A 22089-nucleotide genomic window follows, 5' to 3' on the forward strand; every position below is an offset into this window, starting at 1 on the left:
AGGAGACCTGTGGTCCAAACATTGATCTTTGCTTAAAAGAAACTTGAATATATGGCACAAACCCAGATGCCCCTCCTTTGAGCTTCAAATATTCTCTTCTATCATTATTTCTTCGTTGTTTGATTTCTTTTTGTTGAGTGAAGAATGCCACAATTCAGGTGTTTTCAGCAATCCTGCTTTGTTTTCAACCCAATCCATTCTCCTTTCAAGATCATTTGATGATTCCTGAGGCATTTGCAGTCCCAGAGTTCTGGAACTGTAGTCGACATGACTCACAGCTCTGCCTTTGTACTGCTCTACCAGATATGGTGTTATGCCTCGGAGCCAGCTTTGAAATGGAGCTTTAAAACACACTTTGGGTCATGTTCTACATTACTGTATGTGCCGGCCTGCTGAGTCTTTGGAGAGGGGCAGCATACAAATCTAATAAATTATTATTATTTTGTCAATACAACACAGCAAACGAGATCACTATGCTGGATTTCGTATTTCATCACCAGTCGGGTGCTTCCCAAGCACCTAGAACTGCGTGATGTAGCGGCAAATTATGTTTGCTGATCCCAGTAAAGCGGCCTTTTGCAATTGAAAGATGGAGATTTTCTCAATTCCGATGGTTTTCAAATGTCCGCTGAGATCCTTTGGCACTGCGCCCAGGGTGCCAACTACCACTGGGACCACTTTCACTGGCTTATACCAGAGTCGTTGCAGCTCGATTTTTAGATCTTCGTATTTCACTAATTTCTCTAGCTGCTTCTCCTCAATTCTGCTGTCCCCTGGGATTGGATGTCGATGATCCCTACTTTCTTTTTCTCCACAATCAGGATGTCTGGTGTGTTATGCTTCAGAATTCGGTCAGTCGAAAGTCAGAAGTCCCACAGTAGTTTTGCTTGCTCATTTTCGACCACTTTTTCAGGCTTATGATCCCACCACTTCTTTGCCACTGGTAAATGGTAGTTCCGGCACAAGTTCCAGTGGATCATCTGTGCCACAGCATCATGTCTATGCTTGTAGTCAGTCTGTGCGATCTTTTTGCAGCAGCTGAGTATGTGATCGAATGTTTCATCTGTTTCTTTACAAAGTCTACACTTTGGATTGTGGGTTGATTTTTCAATTCTGGCTTTGACAGCATTTGTTCTAATGGCCTGTTCTTGTGCCGCCAGAATTAGTCCTTCTGTCGCATTATTATTATTATTATTATTATTGTTGTTGTTGTTATTACTACTACTCTTCTCATACATAGACTACTACTACTTCTACTACTACTACTACTACTACTAAACCATCATTTATCATTTCTTTGGAGCTTAACATGCTATATATCAGTGATGGCGAACCTATGTCACGGGTGCCATAGGTGGCACGCGGAGCCATATCTTGTGGCATGCGAGCCGTTGCCTTAGTTCAGCTCCAATGTGCATGTATGTGCCGGCCAGCTGATTTTTGGCTCACACAGAGGCTCTGGGAGGGCGTTTTCAGCTTCCAGAGAGCCTCCGGGGAATGGGGGAGGGCGCTTTTACTCTCCCCTGGCTCCAGGGAAACCTTTAAACCTTGGAGAGAGTCTACTGGGCCCACCAGAAGTTGGGAAACAGGCATTGAATTATGGGTGTTGGCACTCATATGTGTGCAATAGCACACACGCACTTGTGGAAAAAAAGGCTCGCCATCACTGCTATATATGAATCCAACCAATGTGCTTTCGAAATTATTTATTTGTTTCACATTGTTGATCATCCGCCTCACTCCTACTGTACAAAGACTCCAGGGAGCCAAAATGAAAACAACAGAAAAGAAAAAGGCAGAACACAGCAACAGAATCTATAGTGATTTGGCATATTGTGTGAACTGTGCTTTTGCGGCTTATTTGAACAGCCACGGATTTAAAACCACAAGGTAGCCTTTTCTTAAAAGATCTGTGTCGCTGCCAATTCAATAATATTAGAGAGCTGGCTTTTTAAAATGCTAAGTTTTAATCTGCTCTTTTCAACAACTTATGCCTTTTACGGAAAGATTCTCAATTGGCCCTAACGAAAATATCGAAAAATCATATGCCCAAAAGTCAGTTCTGGTGGAAAGAGAAGCGATAAAGAAGATACAGTATTAGCAAAAACTTCAGAAGAGAAGGATTTAGGGGTAGTCTCAAAATGGGTGAGCAGTGTGGTCGGGCGGTAGGAAAAGCAAATAGGATGCTTGGCTGCATATCTGGAGGTATAACAAGCAGGAAGAGGGAGATTGTGATCCCACTTATAGAGCGCTGGTGAGACCCCATTTGGAATACTGTGTTCAGTTCTGGAGACCTAACCTACAAAAAGATATTGACAAAATTGAACAGGTCCAAAGATGGGCTACAAGGATGGTGGAAGGTCTTAAGCATAAAACGTATCAGGAAAGACTTAATGAACTCAATCTGTATAGTCTGGAGGACAGAAGGGAAAGGGGGGACATGATTGAAACATTTAAATATGTTAAAGGGTTAAATAAGGTTCAAGAAGGAAGTGTTTTTAATAGCAAAGTGAACACAAGAACAAGGGGACACAATCTGAAGTTAGTTGGGGGAAAGATCAAAAGCAACATGAGAAAATATTATTTTACTGAAAGAGTAGTAGATCCTTGGAACAAACTTCCAGCAGACGTGGTTGGTAAATCCACAGGAACTGAATTTAAACATGCCTGGGATAAACATATATCCATTCTAAGACAAAATACAGGACATAGTATAAGGGCAGACTAGATGGACCATGAGGTCTTTTTCTGCCGTCAGTCTTCTATGTTTCTGTGTTTCTGTGTTTCTAGACTGTGCAGAAATGAACAGATTGACAATGAAGATGAAAGGCAAATAAGATTCTGAACATTATAAAATATGGATGGAAGTTTATATAAGAAATTTAACTAGAAAAAGATTGAGTAAATATTAAAAAAAGAAAGGAGAGGATTAGGAGTAGTACTTTTTTTAACCCAGGTGATGAGAATAGTAGGGAGTGGGAAGGCAGCTCTGATAAAAGTTATACATCCGATTCCAAGATAGCTTAGATTAAAAACAATGACATAATAATAAAGTCTTTGGCAAGATGACAAGATAATAGAAAGAAACTGTCAGTCTGTCCCAATAATTCTACAGAGGAACCATTGAGTCTGTCATCTGCACCTCTATAACTGTCTGGTTTGGTGGTGCAACCCAACAGGACCGACACAGACTTCAGAGGAGAATCAGAACTGCAGAAAAAACAATTGCTGCCAACCTGCCTTCCATTGAGGACCTGTATACTGCACAAGTCAAAAAGAGGGCGGGGAAAATATTTACTGACCCCTCGGATCCTGGACACAAACTGTTTCAACTCCTACTCTCAAAACGTCGCTACAGAGCATTGCACACCAAGACAACTAGACACAAGAACAGTTTTTCCCCGAACGCCATCACTCTACTAAACAAATAATTCCCTCAACACTGTCAGACTTTGTACTAAATCTGCACTTCTATTTCTACTAGTTTTTCTCATCATTCCTATCATCCTTTTCCTCCCACTTAGGACTGTGTGACTGTAACTTGTTGTTTGTATCCTAAGATTTTTATTAATATTGATTGTTTCTTCATTGCTTATTTGACCCCTATGGCAATTAAGTGTTGTACCACATGATTCTTGACAAATGTATCTTTTTCTTTTATGTACGCTGAGAACATAGGCACCAAGACAAATTCTTTGTGTGTCCAATCACACTTGGCCAATAAAATTCTATTCTATTCTATTCTATACACACACATGAGATTTAAGAGTAGGGTGTGTTTTTTTCAGAATTTGAATTGTACTGTACTTTTCTTTACTTTTCTAAAGTATAAAAGAAGCTTGTAATAAAAGATGGGGACCACAGTCACATTCCAAATATAAAACAAATCTGATCTGATGGTATCTCAAAGGCCCATTGGTCAAAATATATACGGGCGATGTAATGGGTCATAAAAATAACCGTGAGGTAGAGGAGGAAGAACAGCAGCCAAGGCAACAGAACAGTCTGGTAAGGGAACTCCGAGTCCAGAGCAGGAATGCAATTTGAGGCTGGACCATCCCTGGTTCCTTTAGGATAAAGGCTGGGAGGAGAGGGGCACATTCAGAATTATCACTATCACTATCACTATCACTATCATTATCATTATTTATTAAATTTGTATGCTGTCCCTCTCCGCAGACTCGGGGCAGCTCACAGCAGCAATAGAAAACAATATACAGTACAATACAAATCTAATATTACAAAGTTAAAAACCCATAATTTAAAAAACATGCACACAACATACCATACATAAACTATATAGGCCTGGGGAAGATGTCTCAGTTACCCATGCCTGATGGCAGAGGTGGGTTTTAAGGAGTTTACGAAAGGCAAGGAGGGTGGGGGCAATCCTAATCTCTGGAGGGAGCTGGTTCCAGAGGGTCGGGGCCGCCACAGAGAAGGCTCTTCCCCTGGGTCCCGCCAGATGACATTGTTTAGTCGATGGGAGCATAGGCACCAAGACAAATTCTTTGTGTGTCCAATCACACTTGGCCAATAAAATTCTATTCTATTCTATTCTATAAATGATTTTTAGAATTGTAGACAGTTCACTCAGGGAAAGGTAAAGAAATGAGGAGAGGAAGTAAAAAGGTAGGAGGAGATAGAAAGTGGAGAGGTTGTAGAAAGAAGGGAGAGAGAAAATTAAAGAAAGTATTTGATGCCGTAGGATTCCCCATACAAACACGTAAGACGTAACAGACTTGGCTGCTTCTTGGAGCTCTGTTCAAGAGATCAATCCTGCAAAAAAAAAAATCCTCCTTACACAGAAAGAGAGAATTTACTCCGTTATCGAGCCGCAGATCCTCTCCTAAATCCTACGCAGGGTGTAGAGCTATTCATCTTCCTGGCAGCTTTCACAAACCCCTCTTTTCACTCCTGAACAATTTGAGGAGAGTTTTGCAATTGAGTTCTCAAGAAATAGGACAGCGTCCACTAATTCATTTGATCTACATTAGGATTAATGGGCTCCTTCATTACGTCCGACATGGTTAAGAGGGAACCTTATTTAGAGGGTTGCCGTGTAATGTTATGCATTATTTTAATTAATCTATTTATTTATTTTATTTATTTATTTATTTATTAAATTTGTATGCCGCCCCACTCCGTAGACTCGGGGCGGCTCACAACAGTAATAGAAAAAACAATGTACAATACAAATCTAATCCCGTCGACTAAACAATGTCGTCCGGCGGGCCCCAGGGGAAGAGCCTTCTCTGTGGCGGCCCCGGCCCTCTGGAATCAACTCTCCCCGGAGATTAGAACTGCTCCCACCCTCCTTGTCTTCCGTAAACTACTTAAGACCCACCTATACCGCCAGGCATGGGGGATCTGAGACACCTTTCCCCCAGGCTTATTATAATTTATGTTTGGTATGTATGTGCTGTTTGGTTTTTAATTATGATAGGGTTTTTAGGGGTTTTTTTAATATTAGATTTGTGCCTGTATAATACTGTTTTTATCGTGTTGTGAGCCGCCCCGAGTCTTCGGAGAGGGGCGGCATACAAATCTAATAAATTATTATTATTATTATTATTATTATTATTATTATTATTATTATTATTAAAACTAAAAACCCATAATTTAAAAAACATGCACACAACATACCATACATAATTATTATTATTATTTATTATTTATTAGATTTGTATGTCGCCCCTCTCCGTAGACTCGGGGCGGCTTACAGCAATGATAAAAACAATATATAATAACAAATCTAATAGTTAGAATCTAAAATAACAATAATACATTTAAAAAGTCTAAAAAACAAGAAACCCCAATATATAAAAACATACATACAGTCATCATACACAAAAAACTACATAGGCAGGGGAAGTTATCTCACGAAAGGCAAGGAGGGTGGGGGCAGTTCTAATCTCAGGGGGGAGCTGGTTCCAGAGGGTTGGGGCTGCCACAGAGAAGACTCTTCCCCTGGGTCCTGCCAGACGACATTGTTTAGTCGATGGGACCCAGAGAAGGCCAACTCTGTGGGACTTAACTGGTCGCTGGGATTCGTGCGGCAGAAGGCGGTCCCGGAGATATTCTTGTCCGATGCCATGAAGGGCTTTATAGCTCATAACCAACACTTTGAATTGTGACCAGAAACTGATCGGCAACCAATGCAGACTGCGGAGTGTTGGTGTAACATGGGCATACCTAGGGAAGCCCATGATTGCTCTCGCAGCTGCATTCTGCACGATCTGAAGTTTCCGAACACTTTTCAAAGGTAGCCCCATGTAGAGAGCATTACAGTAGTAAAATCTTGAGTGACTGTGACTCAGAGAACTGTGTGTCAGGCCGAAGCCATTGTTTTGAGTGCTACAACCCGATTGGTGGACAAATGTATAAGATGTAATGCACCTTTGCATAGGTGTGGCTTGTTGTGGATGCTTTGTAATAATCTTGTAATAGGGTCATCTAGTGAGATAGTTATAGTGTAAATAGATAGAATAGTGGTTTTGCTACAAAAGAAGTACAAGGGTACCTTAACTTATGAACTTAATTCATTCCGTGACCAGGTTCTTAAGTAGAAAAGTTTGTAAGAAGAAGCAATTTTTCCCATAGGAATCAATGTAAAAGCAAATAATGTGTGCATTTGGGGAAACCACAGGGAGGGTGGAGGCCCTGTTTCCTCCCAGGAGATTCCTAGAGAGGCCCCATGAAGGCTTCTACTCACCTTTTCTGGCCCTGTTCCCTCCCAGGAGATTCCTAGAGAGGCCCCACGGAGGCTTCACCCTGCCTTTTCCAGTTACAGTTTCAGAGACTCCTGTTTGTAAGTGAAAAATGGTTCTTGAGAAGAGGCAAAAAAAATCTTATCTAGAAAAGTTCGTAAGTAGAGGCGTTCGCAGATAGAGGTACCACTGTAAATATATTTTTCAACAACGCCTGCTACATTGAATTCATTCAAAGATGTCAGTTTCTGATCCCTTGATCTGTGGCTGGTTGGTTGGACTGGGTAGCTTCTGAGAAACGCACCTCTAACAGTTTTTGCTTTCACTGCCCATATTCCTTTTGCTTTCCACCATGAAGGGAAATAGAGGCAATTCTGTTTACTCTCTCTGTATCAGAGAACTGTTCTGACCCTTTCTGGATGGCTATCAGCATAATGTCAAACAACAAACATCAGCACTAAAGTGAAGAACGGCAGAGCCTGAGCATCGGCTATAAAAAGTCATACATTTTAATTGACAAGCCATACAGCAACCTCTGCAGGATGGGAAGCATTGCCTTGGGTCCCATTCTCAAGCTGGGAATAGCTTCCCTTGATGGCAATTTCAATAAAAAAAAAATTTTCCCCGCTTTCCGGAAATGTAAACCAAGCCGGCAGGCTGTACAATCACAGATGAGGTGCAGCTTCATGTCGACATAAATAATGATCTCTTTTGAGCAGGCCATTGAGATCAAAATAACTTTCTCTCCCCATCTCAGAATACATCCACCTTCACAAGCCAAGCCGATTGTGAGTATAAAGGTAGAATAAGATATGTCCAGATATACTGAGATATGCAACTGTCTAGATATCAGAATTTATAGTGTGGCAAGAACCAGTTCAGATAAATAACGAAGATACTTTAGTAGGAAAACAATAATAAACAGTTGTACTCTTCAGTTCAAGCAAAAATATCTTCTGTCTTAGTCTTCTATTTAGAGTGTTCTGTCAGGCTCTCTGGTAGACTCCTCCCAAAAATTCACAGGTACAAATTTCAGACACATACACATTTGAAAATTCAAAACAATGTTCTTTATAATGAAAAGTCACTTAAACCAAGCCCTCTTTTGGTATAGCAAAGAGCCCTCGTCTCCAAACAAACTGGTAATTTGTACAAGTCCCTTATCAGTTCTGAGATACAGCTGTGAGGCAATTCACAGTCCTTTCACAAAGTGAAACACACTTGGCTCTGGTTTAGTTTCAAAGCGGGGAAAAATCAGCACACACAAGGTCAAAGTCAGTAAAGCAGTCACAAAACACAACAATCAGATAATCCTCTACAATGGCCAAACCCACAAGCTGCTGTTTATAGCAGCCTCACTAATTACCACAGCCCCACCCAACCACAGGTGGCCTCATTTTCTTTGATAATAATCTCTGTTGTTGCTGCCTATGCTTCGCTCTCCTCATGTGTGGCTGCATCATTAACTCTTGTTCTGAATCCAAGGAGGAGCTAGATAATTGATCTCCTTCTGAGCTGTCTGACACACTCTCCTCCTCCCTGTCACTCATGTCTTCTTGGTCAGAGGAGCCTTCATCAGCAGTTTCCACCGGGGGCAAAACAGGCCTGCAGCATGTGGATGTCTCCCCCACATCCACAGTCCTTGGGGCAGGAGCTGGGCCAGAGCTAACCACAACATAGAGGAAAAAACTTTACTTTAGCTACATACAGTAAAGCTTACTTACACGTAGATACTAAACCAATCCAGGTTTCTCCATATCAACACCACAGCTCTAACTCAATACTTAACTCACGCTCAAACTGCTTCAGCCAACCAACTAACAACAGCTAATGATAATAATAATAATAATTTATTAGATTTGTATGCCTCCCCTCTCTGAGGACTCGGAGCAGCTCACAACAACAATACACAGTATACAAATCCAATGTTTAAAAAACAATTTAAAAACCCTTAATATAAAAGCAATCACATAATAATAATTAATAATAATTCATTGGATTTGTATGCCGCCCCTCTCCACAGACTCGGGGCGGCTAACAACAATAATAAACACAACAATAATAATCCAATAATAAAAAACAATTAAAAACCCCTATTATAAAACCAAATATACACACAAACATACCATGCATAACTTGTAATGGCTTAGGGGGAAGAGCCATCTTAACTCCCCCATGCCTGGCGGTATAAATGAGTCTTGAATAGTTTACAAAAGGCAAGGAGGGTGGGGGCAGTTCTAATCTCCTGGGGGAGTTGGTTCCAGAGGGCAGGAGCCGCCACAGAGAAGGCTCTTCCCCTGGGGCCCGCCAAACGACATTGTTTAGTCGACGGGACCCAGAGAAGGCAACTCTGTGGGACCTTATCGGTCGCTGGGATTTGTGCGGTAGCAGGCGGTTCCGGAGGTAATCTGGTCCAATGCCATGTAGGGCTTTAAAGGTCATGACCAACACTTTGAATAACCCTAACAAACCATACATAAAACCATAGAAGCTAAAATCGTAGATTTTCACGGGGACAGGTATGACGGTCTTGGCATATTCTCTGAATCCTACATGGGAAGAAACCCGAATATGCCAAGACCGATCTTGTGAACCACGGAACCATTCTTTAAGATAGAATGAAGGAATGTGTCCTATTTAGATGGTCAAATTTTAGGATTTATTTATTCCCACCCTATTTGTTCATTATGCAAAATCGTTCCTACTTCTTACATTCAGTACCCTGTTTCTCCTTATAATTTTATTGCATTATATATCAGATTCTGGGCAGTCTGTCATTTCATCGTATTTCATTGAAAAACTTCTCATTCGACACGTCACAGCTGTAACTTTTCTGCAGTACAGTAATCTTATCTGATTCAGCAAATATTTCCGTTACCACGTTTTTTTTAACTTCCACCCTATTAAATGGATGCCGAAATCACCCAAAATTACAAACTCAATTTCTTGTTCACTTCTCTTTTGATGACCAAAACCAAATTCATCTTCAAACATGCCCCACCCTGCCACCACCAAATCTTCATTTCCTGACTAATCATTAAAATGACATCTTCTTGTATCATATCCGTGCATCTTGGCTTATTGCATTTTCTACTCTTCTCATTTGAGTGTTTAGAATAGAATGGAATAACAGAGTTGGAAGGGACCTTGGAGGTCTTCTAGTCCAACCCCCTGCTTAGGAAGCACACCCTACACCACGAGTTGGCAAAGTTGGCTCTTCTATGACTTGTGGACTTCAACTCCCAGAATTCCTGACCCAGTCATGCTAGCTCGGGAATTCTGGGAGTTGAAGTCCACATGTCATAGAAGAGCCAACTTTGCCTATCCCTGCCCTACACCATGTTTATCCTAAGCCTGAGTCCCTTTTCCGACGGAATTGCAGGTTTTAAACTAAAAAATGCTCTTACTCTCCCCCACGTGGGTGTGCAGATGTTTGTATGCCCATAGCCAGAAACATTGGCGCCAACAAATTGGCACCCACAATTATGCAGTACCATCAATTTTTATGACAGGGGATATTACTAGTACATAAAACAAATGGATTTCCCTAACAAGTACTGGCAATATCAAGGGGACTTGATTTGATTTGATTTGATTTGATTTGATTTGATTTGATTTGATTTGATTTGATTTGATTTATTTTATTTTATTTTATTTTATTTTATTTTATTATTTTATTTTATTTTATTTTATTTTATTTTATTTTATTTTATTTTATTTATTTTATTTTATTTTATTTTATTTTATTTTATTTTATTTTATTTATTTTATTTTATTTTATTTTATTTTATTATTTTATTTTATTTTATTTTATTTTATTTTTTTATTTTTTTTATTTTATTTTATTTTATTTTATTTTATTATTTTATTTTATTTTATTTTATTTTATTTTATTTTATTTTATTTTATTTTATTTTATTTTATTTTATTTTATTTATTTTATTTTATTTTATTTTATTTTATTTTATTTTATTTTATTTTATTTTATTTTATTTATTTTATTTTATTTTATTTTATTTTATTTTATTTTATTTTATTATTTTATTTTATTTTATTTTATTTTATTTTATTTTATTTTATTTTATTTTATTTTATTTTATTTTATTTTATTTTATTTTATTTTATTTTATTTTATTTTATTTTATTTTATTTTATTTTATTTTATTTTATTATTTTATTATTTGATTTGATTTGTATGCCACCTCTCTCCGAAGACTCAGGGTGGCTCAAAGGATACAATATGAAACAGTGAATAAAAAACAAATCTAATTAACATAGAAACATAGAAACATAGAAACATAGAAGACTGACGGCAGAAAAAGACCTCATGGTCCAGCTAGTCTGCCCTTATACTATTTTCTGTATTTTATCTTAGGATGGATAGATGTTTATCTCAGGCATGTTTAAATTCAGTTGCTATGGATTTCTCCTGGAAGTTTGTTCCAAGCATCTACTACTCTTTCTGTAAAATAATATTTTCTCATGTTGCTTTTGATCTTTCCCCCAACTAACTTCAGATTGTGTCCCCTTGTTCTTGTGTTCACTTTCCTATTAAAAACACTTATTTAACCCTTTAACATATTAAATGTTTCGATTAATTTAATTAATTAATTAATTTTTTAAAAAACTACATAAGCTAAAAACCCAGTATATTAAAATCAATCAAACAATTAATTCAATTAACAAACTCTAGCTAAATGGCAGCTCGTAAGCTTATCCATCAAGGGAAAGAGAGAACGTTGAATCACAGAATGTTTTAAGAGCTGGAAGAGACTCCAGAGGTCATCTAGTCCAACCCTCTGTGTAAGGCAGGTAACATATCATCCCAGTTAAATGGTGGTCCAGTCTATTTTGGAAAACTTCCAGGGATGGAGCACCCTTAAGACCAGGAGGCACTGCTGAATTGTTCTCCAACCACCGATGGAAAGGGAACTGCTGTTTATTTTAATATAATTTATAATAATTTAATAATAATAATTTATTAGATTTGTATGCCGCCCCTCTCCGCAGACTCAGGGCGGCTCACATCAATAATAAACAGTATACAATAAAAAAATCTTATATTTAAAAGAAGAAAAAATATCTAAAAGCCCATTATATAAAACCATACAACACAAGCATGCCATACATAAAACTATATAAGCCTGGGGGAAATGTCTCAATTCCCCCATGCCTAGCTGTATAGGTGGGTCTTAAGACAAGGAGGGTGGGGGCAGTTCTGATCTCTGGGGAGAGTTGGTTCCAGAGGGCCGGGGCCACCACAGAGAAGGCGCCCAACTCCCAAAAGACTCTAAAATACAAACGTTTTAGATCCTTCTACCCCCCCCCCCCCCCCATGGATGGATGGATCTTTAAAACCTGGGATGGACGGAACAGGATGAAGGCACACACAAACACAACGCCAAGAAGTTGTCTGGGTTTTTTTATCCCTGGTTTCCTCACCTCCCGAGCCACCTGTACCTTACCTGGAGCATAGGGGACTGCCTCTTGCGTCGTTGCAGCGTGCAGCCGAGGAGGTCTGCAAAAAACTTTGCCATATACGAAGAGGGTGAGAGGGTGAGTCTTCGGCCTGGAGGTCGCGTCTCGGCCCTTAGATGATCCCTTGAAAGCTCAAAGGAGAGGAAGCCTCCTTCGCGGCCATGGCACCCAACAGGGAGGCACCGTTTATCCAGGTTCCTTCTGCTCCAGCATCGTGCCAGAAGGTAGGGTGGCCTCCCAACTGGACGGCTTGGAAATGCAACCTTGGCCACTCCTTTCTCTCTCTCCCCCACTACTCCACCCACCCCCACCCCCGACTTAAAAACCCAGACGGAAAGGAAGGGAATAAATCCACGAGGCTTGCCTTTCGATTGCTGGCTTTCCAAAGCTTTCTCACCGAAATGTCAGGATTGCTACGAGCGGAAAGGAGCGGGCGGGCCGTGCAAGGGGGAATTGAGAGGGACAACCGTTAAGGCACTTGAAAGAAACATGGGGAGGAGGAGGAGGAGAAAGAAGGAGGGGGAGGGGAGGAAGAGGAGGGGAAGAGGAGGGGAGGAGGAGAAGAGGAGGAAGAGGAAGAGGAAGAAGAGGAGGAGAAAGTGGAAGAGGAAGAGGAAGAAGAGGAGGGGAGAAGGAGGAAGAGGAAGAAGAGGAGGAAGAGGAAAATGAAGAGGAAGAGGAAGAAGAGGAGGGGAGGAGGAGGAGAAAGTGGAAGGGGAAGAGGAAGAAGAGGAGGGGGAGAAGGAGGAAGAGGAAGAAGAGGAGGGGAGGAGGAGGAGAAAGTGGAAGGAGGAAGAGGAAGAAGAGCAGGGGAGGAGAAAGAGGAGATAGTGGAAGAGGAAGAGGAAGAAGAGGAGGGGGAGAAGGAGGAAGAGGAAGAAGAGAAGGGGGAGGAGATGATAGGGGAAGAGGAAGAGGAAGAAGAGGAGGAGAAAGTGGAAGAGGAAGAGGAAGAAGAGGAGGGGAGAAGGAGGAAGAGGAAGAAGAGGAGGAAGAGGAAAATGAAGAGGAAGAGGAAGAAGAGGAGGGGAGGAGAAAGAGGAGATAGTGGAAGAGGAAGAGGAAGAAGAGGAGGGGGAGAAGGAGGAAGAGGAAGAAGAGGAGGGGGGAGGAGACGATAGGGGAAGAGGAAGAAGAGGAGGAGGAAAAGGAAGAAGAGGAAGGGGAGGAGGAGAAGAAGTGGAGGAGGAAAGGAAGAGGAAGAACAGGAGGGGGAGGAGGAAAAGAGGAAGAGGAGGAGGAGGGGAGAAGGAGGAAAATATATAAATAGGATAGGACAGGACAGAATAGAATAGAATTAGCACTTAGATTTATATACCTCTTCATAGTGCTTTACAGCCCTCTCTAAGCAGTTTAGAGAGTCAGTTTCTTGCCCCCAACAGTCTGGGTCCCTCTACTCTACTCTACTCTACTCTACTCTACTCTACTCTACTCTACTCTAGAGATCAAAGCCTTGTCCCATTAGGGCACATGTAAAAAGGGGCGGGGCTTTATTTGCATTACTGTGGCTACCATCTTGGCTTTCTTTAAATCTTCCAAAGACACCTCTGCCAATCCTAAAAGGCAGCAATTTGCTGCTTTACAGTATTTGGTTTTCTATCGCTTGCTGCCCAGCAGGTTAAGGAAAGGACACCTGTGGGGTTTATTTCCACCTGGTGTACAGAAATAACTACGCTGCTTATGCCTCCTGATGACGGACAGCTACTAATTCTTCAGTTTCGTCTATTGGTTTCATTTATTTTTCACTTCTATGGTATCTAAAGGGCTCGTTTCATTCCCCATTTAAAAGCACCTGGCAGGAAGGCTGCATCGAGGCTGTCAAAACAGCAAGTGGGATTTGAATACCCCAGCTTCCTGGCTCAGACAGTTAAGCACTAAACCGTAATGGCTCTCGGTAGGAGGCCTACTCAGTTTGTGGCAGAACTGAACAGGTTTCGCCACACGTCATCCTTAGTGAAGCGTGTCGACCAGAGTCTGCATTTTCTGTGTCGGATAAGGAAAGCACATTTGTTTCTTTGTTTGTTTACTTACTTACCTACCTATCTATCTCTATCTATCTCTATCTATCTATCTATCTCTATCTTTCTCTCTCTCTCTATCTCTATCTATCTATCTCTATCTCTGTCTCTGTCTATCTATCTCTCGCTATCTATCTATCTCTCTATCTATCTATCTCTGTCTCTCTATCTCTAGCTATCTCTCTTTCTTTCTTTCTTTCTTTCTTTCTCTCTCTCTATCTCTCTCTTTCTTTCTTTCTTTCTCTCTCTCTCTCTATCTCTCTCTCTCTCTGTCTATCTATCTCTATCTATCTATCTCTTTCTTTCTTTCTCTCTCTTTATCTATCTATCTCTCTCTATCTATCTATCTATCTATCTATCTATCTCTCACTCTCTCTCTTTTTCTCTCTCTCTCTCTCTACCTACCTCTCTACCTCTCTATCTACCTATCTACCTATCTATCTACCTATCTACCTATCTACCTACATACCTATATACCTACCTACATACCTACCTATCTACCTATCTACCTACCCACCTATCTACCTATCTACCTACCTATCTACCTATCTACCTATATACCTACATACCTATATACCTACCTACCTACCCATCTATCTACCCATCTATCTACCCATCTATCTACCCATCTATCTACCTATCTACCTATCTACCTATCTACCTATCTACCTATCTACCTATCTATCTATCTATTAAATTTATATGCCGGAAGTACAGGGGAGGATCGTGGACATTGAGAGAACCAGAAAGGTCCACATGATGGACTCGTGGGTGTGGGGACAAGGGATGAACATTGTTTGGTCGATGGGACCCGGAAAAGGCCAACTCTGTGGGACCTAACCGGTCGCTGGGATTCGTGCGGCAGAAGGCGGTCCCAGAGATATCCTGGTCCCATGCCATGTAGGGCTTTATAGGTCATGACCAACACTTTGGATTGTGACCGGAAACTGATTGGCAGCCAGTGCAAGCCGCAAAGTGTTGACGAGACATGAGCACACAAGAAATGCCTCACGAGATTTGGCTTTCTGTGCATGTACAGAAGCAAAATCTCCCTGGGATGTGCATGCACACCTGCAGCAAAAGCGAACCTGTGCATGCAGAGCAACAGTAGCAACAAAATCGGGAATCCGCCCTGATCCCATCCCATCTTAGCATCATATCTAGCGCTGACTATTAATTGCCCAGATTCTTCAAGTAACAATTTCCCCTGTGCTTTGAATCCAACAAATGCCCCTGCTTATTTGTGCTTGAGAGAAATGACAATTCCCACAGCGCCTCCCACCCACAGCCACTTTTGCATAAAGAGGTGTGGAGGGGGATATCCTGCACATACACGTTTCCTACACAAACGAGTAGTAAATTTAAATCAGTGGACTGAACTGGCCTTCTATTCCGATACAGATATCTATGAGGATAATTGTTGTGGTTAGCTCTGGCCCAGCTCCTGCCCAAGGACTGTGGGGGGGACATCCATATGCTGCAGGCCTGTTTTGCCCCCGGCGGAATCTGCTGATGAAGGCTCCTATGACCAAGAAGACATGAGTGACAGGGAGGAGGAGAGTGTAGCAGACAGCTCAGAAGGAGATCAATTATCTAGCTCCTCCTTGGATTCAGAACAAGAGTTAATGATACAGCCACGCATGCGGAGAGCGATGCATAGGCAACAACAACTGAGAGATTATTATCAAAGAAAATGAGGCCACCTGTGGTTGGGTGGGGCTGTGGTAATTAGTGAGGCTGCTATACATAGCAGCCTGTGGGTTTGGCCATTGTGGAGGATTATCTGATCATTGTGTTTCGTGACTGCTTTACTGCCTTTGACTTTTTGTGTGCTGATTTTTCCCTGCTTTGAAACTAAACCAGAGCCAAGTGTGTTTCACTTTGTGAAAGGACTGTGAATTGCCTCACAGCTGTATCTCAGAACTGATAAGGGACTTGTACAAATTACCAGTTTGTTTGGAGACGAGTGCTCTTTGCTATACCAAAAGAGGGCTTAGTTTAAGTGAATTTTCATTATAAAGAACATTGTTTTGAATTTTCAAACGTGTGTGTGTCTGAAATTTGTACCTGTGGATTTTTGAGAGGATTCTACCAGAGAGCCCGACAGAACAATAATAATATCCCCAAGCTCAGAAGTATCGTTCATTCTCTAATTTTCTCGAACACCCGAATGTTGATTTTCATCGTACATTACAGCTTCAAAGCACTTTAGGGGTACCAAGTAATTAAACCTTTCCTCGTCTTCCGAAAGGAGGTAACATGCGTTGAAAGGAATAAGTTGAAGCGTTCTGACAATTTGATAGCTTCTAAATTAACTACTCGGGGAAGGGCCTTGCAAACCTGAGCTGATGCTGCTAAAAATGACAGTGGATAATTCCGAGGACCGGATTGGGGTGGAGTGGCGGCGGGGGTGGGGGTGGAATCTGCAGAGATAAATCTTACAATTCCTCGAGAAATTATAATATTCCTGAGGTAAGCAAGGAATCTTGCCTGCATACTTTCCCATTCAAAAACCTTGACAGAAAGAGGGATGGATTTTAAAAATGCAGGAAAAGAATTCACAGAAAGTCTTTGAAAACAGATCGATTAGGAATCTGAAGACTTTATGGCTTGCTAGAGCAGTGATTTTCAACCTTTTTTGAGCCGCGGCACATTTTTTACATTTACAAAATCCTGGGGCACACCACCAACCAAAATGACACAAAATGACACTCTCCTCTCTTTTTCCATCCCTGTCTCCCCCCTCTTGTGTGTGTGTGTGTGTGTGTGTATACACACTCTTGGACCATTTCCAAAAACAGGTGAGGGCTGGTTTTTTTCTCTCTCTTATTTTTTGGGTGCTTTTTATCATATGCTTTAAATCAAGAGTCACTTCTCTCTCTCTTTTGTTTCTCTCTCTTTCCTCTCATTCTCCGTCTCAATCATTTTCTCATTTCTCTTTTTGCCTCCCCTTTTTGCTCATTTCTCTCTCTCTCCTTTCCTCTCCTTTTCTCTCTCTCTCTCTCTCTTGCTTTCTTTCTCTCTCTCTTTTGCTTTCTTTCTCTCTCTTGCTTTCTCTTTCTCTTTTCTTTCTCTCTTGCTTTCTCTCTCTCTTTCTTTCTTTCTCTCTTGCTTTCCTTCTTTCTCACTCTCTCTCTCTCACTTTCTCGTTCTCTCTCAGAAAAAAGTTGCGAGACCGGAACCTGAGCTTCCTTCTTCGCGGCACACCTGACCATGTCTCGCTGCACACTGGTTGAAAAACACTGTGCTAGAGAAACCAAATTAATGAATGCTATGGTGAAGACTATTGAAATTCTGCAATGTGATTTTTTTTTAAAAAAAATACAGTGGTACCTCTATTTAAGAACTTAATTCCTCCCGTGACCAGGTTCTTAAGTAGAAATGTTTGTAAGGGGAAGCAATTTTCCCCATTGGAATCAATGTAAAAGCAAATAATGCGTGCAAACCCATTAGAAAAAAAATGTGTGCAAACCCATTAGGAAAGAAATAAAAGTTCGGAATTTGGGTGGGAGGAGAAGGAGGAAGAAGAGGAGGAGGACAGTCACTGCCAAAGGAAGAAGGTGAGGTGAGGAGAATCAAAAAATCCCAAACAAGTACCTAATCCACCATAGCTAATTTATAGGACAAATGTGGTAGTGATGGTTCGCTCGTGTCCTGCACAAATAGTTATGAACTCAGAGGATGCAGAAACTGTGGAGGACGAGGCAGGCATCCTATAAAGCCCTTCATGGCACTGGACCAGAATATCTCCGAGACTGCCTGCTGCCGCACGAATCCCAGCGACCGATTAGGTCCCACAGAGTGGGCCTTCTCTGGGTCCCGTCAACTAAACAATGTTGGTTGGCGGGCCCCAGGGGAAGAGCCTTCTCTGTGGCGGCCCCGGCCCTCTGGAACCAACTCCCCCCGGAGATTAGAACTGCCCCTACTCTCCTTGCCTTTCGTAAGCTCCTTAAGACCCACCTTTGTCGTCAGGCATGGGGGAACCGAGACATCTCCCCCGGGCATATACAATTTATGAATGGTATGTTTGTATGTATGTGTGTTTAGAAAATGGGGGTTTTAAATGTTTTTAAGCAGTAATTTAGATTTGTTGTAAATTGTTTTCACTTTGTTGTGAGCTGCCCCGAGTCTGCGGAGAGGGGCGGCATACAAATCTAAATAATAAATAAATAAATAAATTCCTGGCACCTGAGAGTGACAATAAAATTGGCAGGGGTCAGGGTCAGAACAACCGGGGCCTTCTGCATTTCCTGGCATGAGCGAGTCAGCACTTTCTATCAGGAATGACTTTGTATTTTCTGTCATGAGTGACTCGGGGGAAGAGGCGGAGCCCCTTCTGGATGCAAGAGTTCGGAGGGCATCCAGGAGACAGGAATGGTTAGCTAAGAGAAGAGTTATTCATGAGTAGTTCTGCTTGTTAATGGGTTATGCCTTCAGGGTTTTTAAGAGTGAGCAGAGCTCCACCTATTTACAGAGAACAATGTGTTTCGTTTTGACTTAAAAGTATCGTGATCCTTTGTCTTGTATTTGCTCTCAGGAAAACTCCAGGTTTCAAGATTTATTCCTGTACATCTCTGCTTTTGGACTATTTACAGCTGGATAATTATAATAGTGCTTATTTCTTTTTCTGGGACTCTTGCCAGAAAAATCCCCCCTGCTCATTTTGGCAAAGACATTTATAGACTTTTGCTTTTGCCGAAAAACTTTGACTTGTAAATATACTCCTTGTACAAAGTAAATTCCTTTATTATTTAATCCTGATGGTTTGCATTTAATTCCTGGGGGTCTTGGGGCTATAACATAACAGTGGTAAACCCTGCTTATGCTTTTCCCTTTTATTATTAAACTGACTACAGGCCTGACAGTTTATGGATTGCAATTTTAATATTTTTGACCATGTGTGATTGACAGTCTGGATTTTATCATAGATTTTATCTGTTATTTATTATTCTATTTTATAATTTTTAATTGTATATCATAGAAACATAGAAGACTGAGGGCAGAAAAAGACCTCATGATCCATCTAGTCTGCCCTTATACTATTTTATGTATTTTATCTTAGGATGGATATATGTTTATCCCAGGCATGTTTAAATTCAGTGACTGTGGATTTACCAACCACATCTGTTGGAAGTTTGTTCCAAGGATCTACTACTCTTTCAGTAAAATAATATTTTCTCATGTTGCTTTTGATCTTTCCCCCAACTAACTTCAGATTGTGTCCCCTTGTTCTTGTGTTCACTTTCCCATTATAAACACTTCCCTCCTGGACCTTATTTAACCCTTTAACATATTTAAATGTTTCGATCATGTCCCCCCTTTTCCTTCTGTCCTCCAGACTATACAGATTGAGTTCATGAAGTCTTCCCTGGTCAGTTTTATGCTGAAGACCTTCCACCATTTTTGTAGCCCGTCTTTGGACCCGTTCAATTTTGTCAATATCTTTTTGTAGGTGAGGTCTCCAGAACTGAACACAGTGTATTCCAAATGTGGTCTCACCAGCACTCTATATAGCAGGATCATAATCTCCCTCTTCCTGCTTGTTATACCTCTAGCTATGCAGCCTACTGAGTGTTTTTATTTGTTCTAGTCTCTGGTCTGTGACTGTAATGAATTAAATTGAATTGATCACATAATCATAAGGAGGCTGCAAAAGTCATCCGATTCTGACTGAAAAACAGTCAAAAGTCATTTTTTTCAGTGTCGTCACTAACTGAATTGTTATAAGTCAAGAACTACCTGTATACTAAATTATCAAGGCACTTGCTGGGTTATGGGAATGTGAGTTATAGCAAAGCAATAGACTTATGCCTAAATCTTGCAAGAGAGGACTGTTTTTTATTGGCTGACCTTCAAGGTCCAATAAAATCCAATAAAATCTCATTAGACAATATGGATGGAAGGAAAGGAAATAACATCAGCCCCATGCAAGTCTCATAAATTTCTCCACCTGTCGCAAGTAGGCTTTGGAGTATTAAAATATGGCTTTAAAATATTTTACTTTTCCTATTTTAAGTCTACTTGTTTCTTTCTTTCTTTCTTTCTTTCTTTCTTTCTTTCTTTCTTTCTTTCTATTCTTTCTTAAGAATTCCATCAGGACACACGAACAATGCCATGCTTAAATTCTCCGGTCATTCAAAGATCTCTCTGTCCTATAATGATCTTGCTTGCAATTTTGGAATATGAAGGGTGGATCAATTATCAGGAATAAAGACCCCCTCACACTGATTCAAAAGCAACCATAGTCAAAGTCCATTTCTCAAGCAAAATCAAGTAAATTGACTGCTTTTTAAGATAATGGGATTTTAGTTTATAGTTTTAATTATTAGATTTGTATATACAGTGATACCTCATCTTACAAACGCCTCATCATACAAACTTTTCAAGATACAAACCTGGGGTTTAAGATTTTTTTGCCTCTTCTTACAAACTATTTTCACCTTACAAACCCACCGCCGCTGGGATGCCACGCCTCTGGACGTCCGTTGCCAGCAAAGCACCCATTTTTGTGCTGCTGGGATTCCCCTGAGGCTCCCCTCCATGGGAAAGCCCACCTCCGGACCTCCGTGTTTTTGTGATGCTGCAGGGGAATCCCAGCAGGGGAAATCCCAGCAGTGCAAAAACGAGCACTTTGTTGGCAACGGAAGTCCGGAGGTGGGGTTCCCCAGCGAGGGGAGCCTCAGTGAAATCGCAGCATCGCAAAAACACAGAGGTCCGGAGGTGGGGTTTTGAGGACTTCGGTGTTTTTGCAATGCTGTGATTTCACTGATGCTCTCTTCACTAGGAAGCCCCGCCTCCGGACTTCCATTGCCAGCGAAGTGCTCATTTTTGCGATGCTGGGATTCCCCTGCAGCATCGCAAAAACACAGAAGTCCAGAGGTGGGGTTTCCCATGGAGGGGAGCCTCAGGGGAATCCCAGGAGCGCAAAAACGGGCGCTTCGGCTGGCAAAAGGGGTGAATTTTGGGCTTGCACGCATTAATCACTTTTCCATTGATTCCTATGGGAAACATTGTTTCGTCTTACAAACTTTTCATCTTAAGAACTTCATCCAATTAAGTTTGTAAGACAAGGTATCACTGTATATCGTTTTGCATTGTATGTTGTGAGCCGCCCCGGGTCTCTGAAAAAGGACGGCACACAAGTCAAATAAATAAATGAATGAATGAATGAATGAATGAACGAATGAACGAACGAACGAACGAACGAACGAACAAACGAACAAACAAACAAACAAACAAACAAACAAATAAATTCTACAATACAAAAGTGAACACAAAGGAATGTGATGTTGGCCGTGTTTCTCTCATTAGTATTAGAGTCCAGGATGCCAGCCAGAATAGAGTCATAAATCTCTGATACTGATGTCTCTGCTTTGACTAATTACTCACACATTCCAGGGATATTTTATAGTGCAAGCCAAAAGCAGGAATGAAAATCCAGGGGAATAGGAAAAGCTCTCGGCTTGTCCTCCATTGCTGAACATTGTTTTCCAAACCCCCTTTTCCATCAGCCTGTCTTTATATACTGCCAAGGAGTGGCCAAATATCCCATAGATCTAATCAATGCCAAGGACCCCCTCTAGAGAGATATTCATGGCTGGATCTCAGCCTCCTTACTCTTGCATCTAACAGGAGTTCCTGATCCTCAAAGTCTCCATCGTCCTCTAACTCAGGCAATACCCTAACTGGGGGTTCTACAGACTCTGGTGGTTCCTCAGTCCCTAACTCTTCCTCACTCTCAGGCTCAAATGGCAAGAACACTTGCCTGCAATGCCAGTATTCCTCCATCCTCTGGTCCTTGAAATCCGTGACCAGCTGAGCTGGACATGGACCATTCACAACAAAATCTAGCAAAAGAAAGGCCAAATATATGGTGTTGCCTA

General features: G+C 41.1%; 2 protein-coding genes across 2 annotated transcripts in view; one reads left to right on the top strand and one right to left on the bottom strand.

Moving 5' to 3' along the window:
* The window catches only part of RASGEF1B (RasGEF domain family member 1B), a 247559-nt gene extending 234943 nt beyond the window's left edge, over positions 1-12616 (bottom strand). The window contains exon 1 of the mRNA XM_070756967.1: positions 12176-12616. Coding sequence (XP_070613068.1) covers positions 12176-12247 — 72 coding nt within the window. The 5' untranslated portion in view covers positions 12248-12616. The remainder of the gene's footprint in view (positions 1-12175) is intronic.
* LOC139170155 (vesicle-associated membrane protein 8-like) overlaps positions 12118-22089 on the top strand; it is a 55479-nt gene continuing 45507 nt past the window's right edge. Inside the window, exon 1 of the mRNA XM_070756969.1 lies at positions 12118-12412. Within this exon, the coding sequence (XP_070613070.1) occupies positions 12350-12412 (63 nt within the window). The 5' untranslated portion in view covers positions 12118-12349. The remainder of the gene's footprint in view (positions 12413-22089) is intronic.

The sequence above is a fragment of the Erythrolamprus reginae genome, chromosome 7 (assembly GCF_031021105.1).
Source record: "Erythrolamprus reginae isolate rEryReg1 chromosome 7, rEryReg1.hap1, whole genome shotgun sequence".
In the NCBI taxonomy this organism is placed as follows: Eukaryota; Metazoa; Chordata; class Lepidosauria; order Squamata; family Dipsadidae; genus Erythrolamprus; species Erythrolamprus reginae.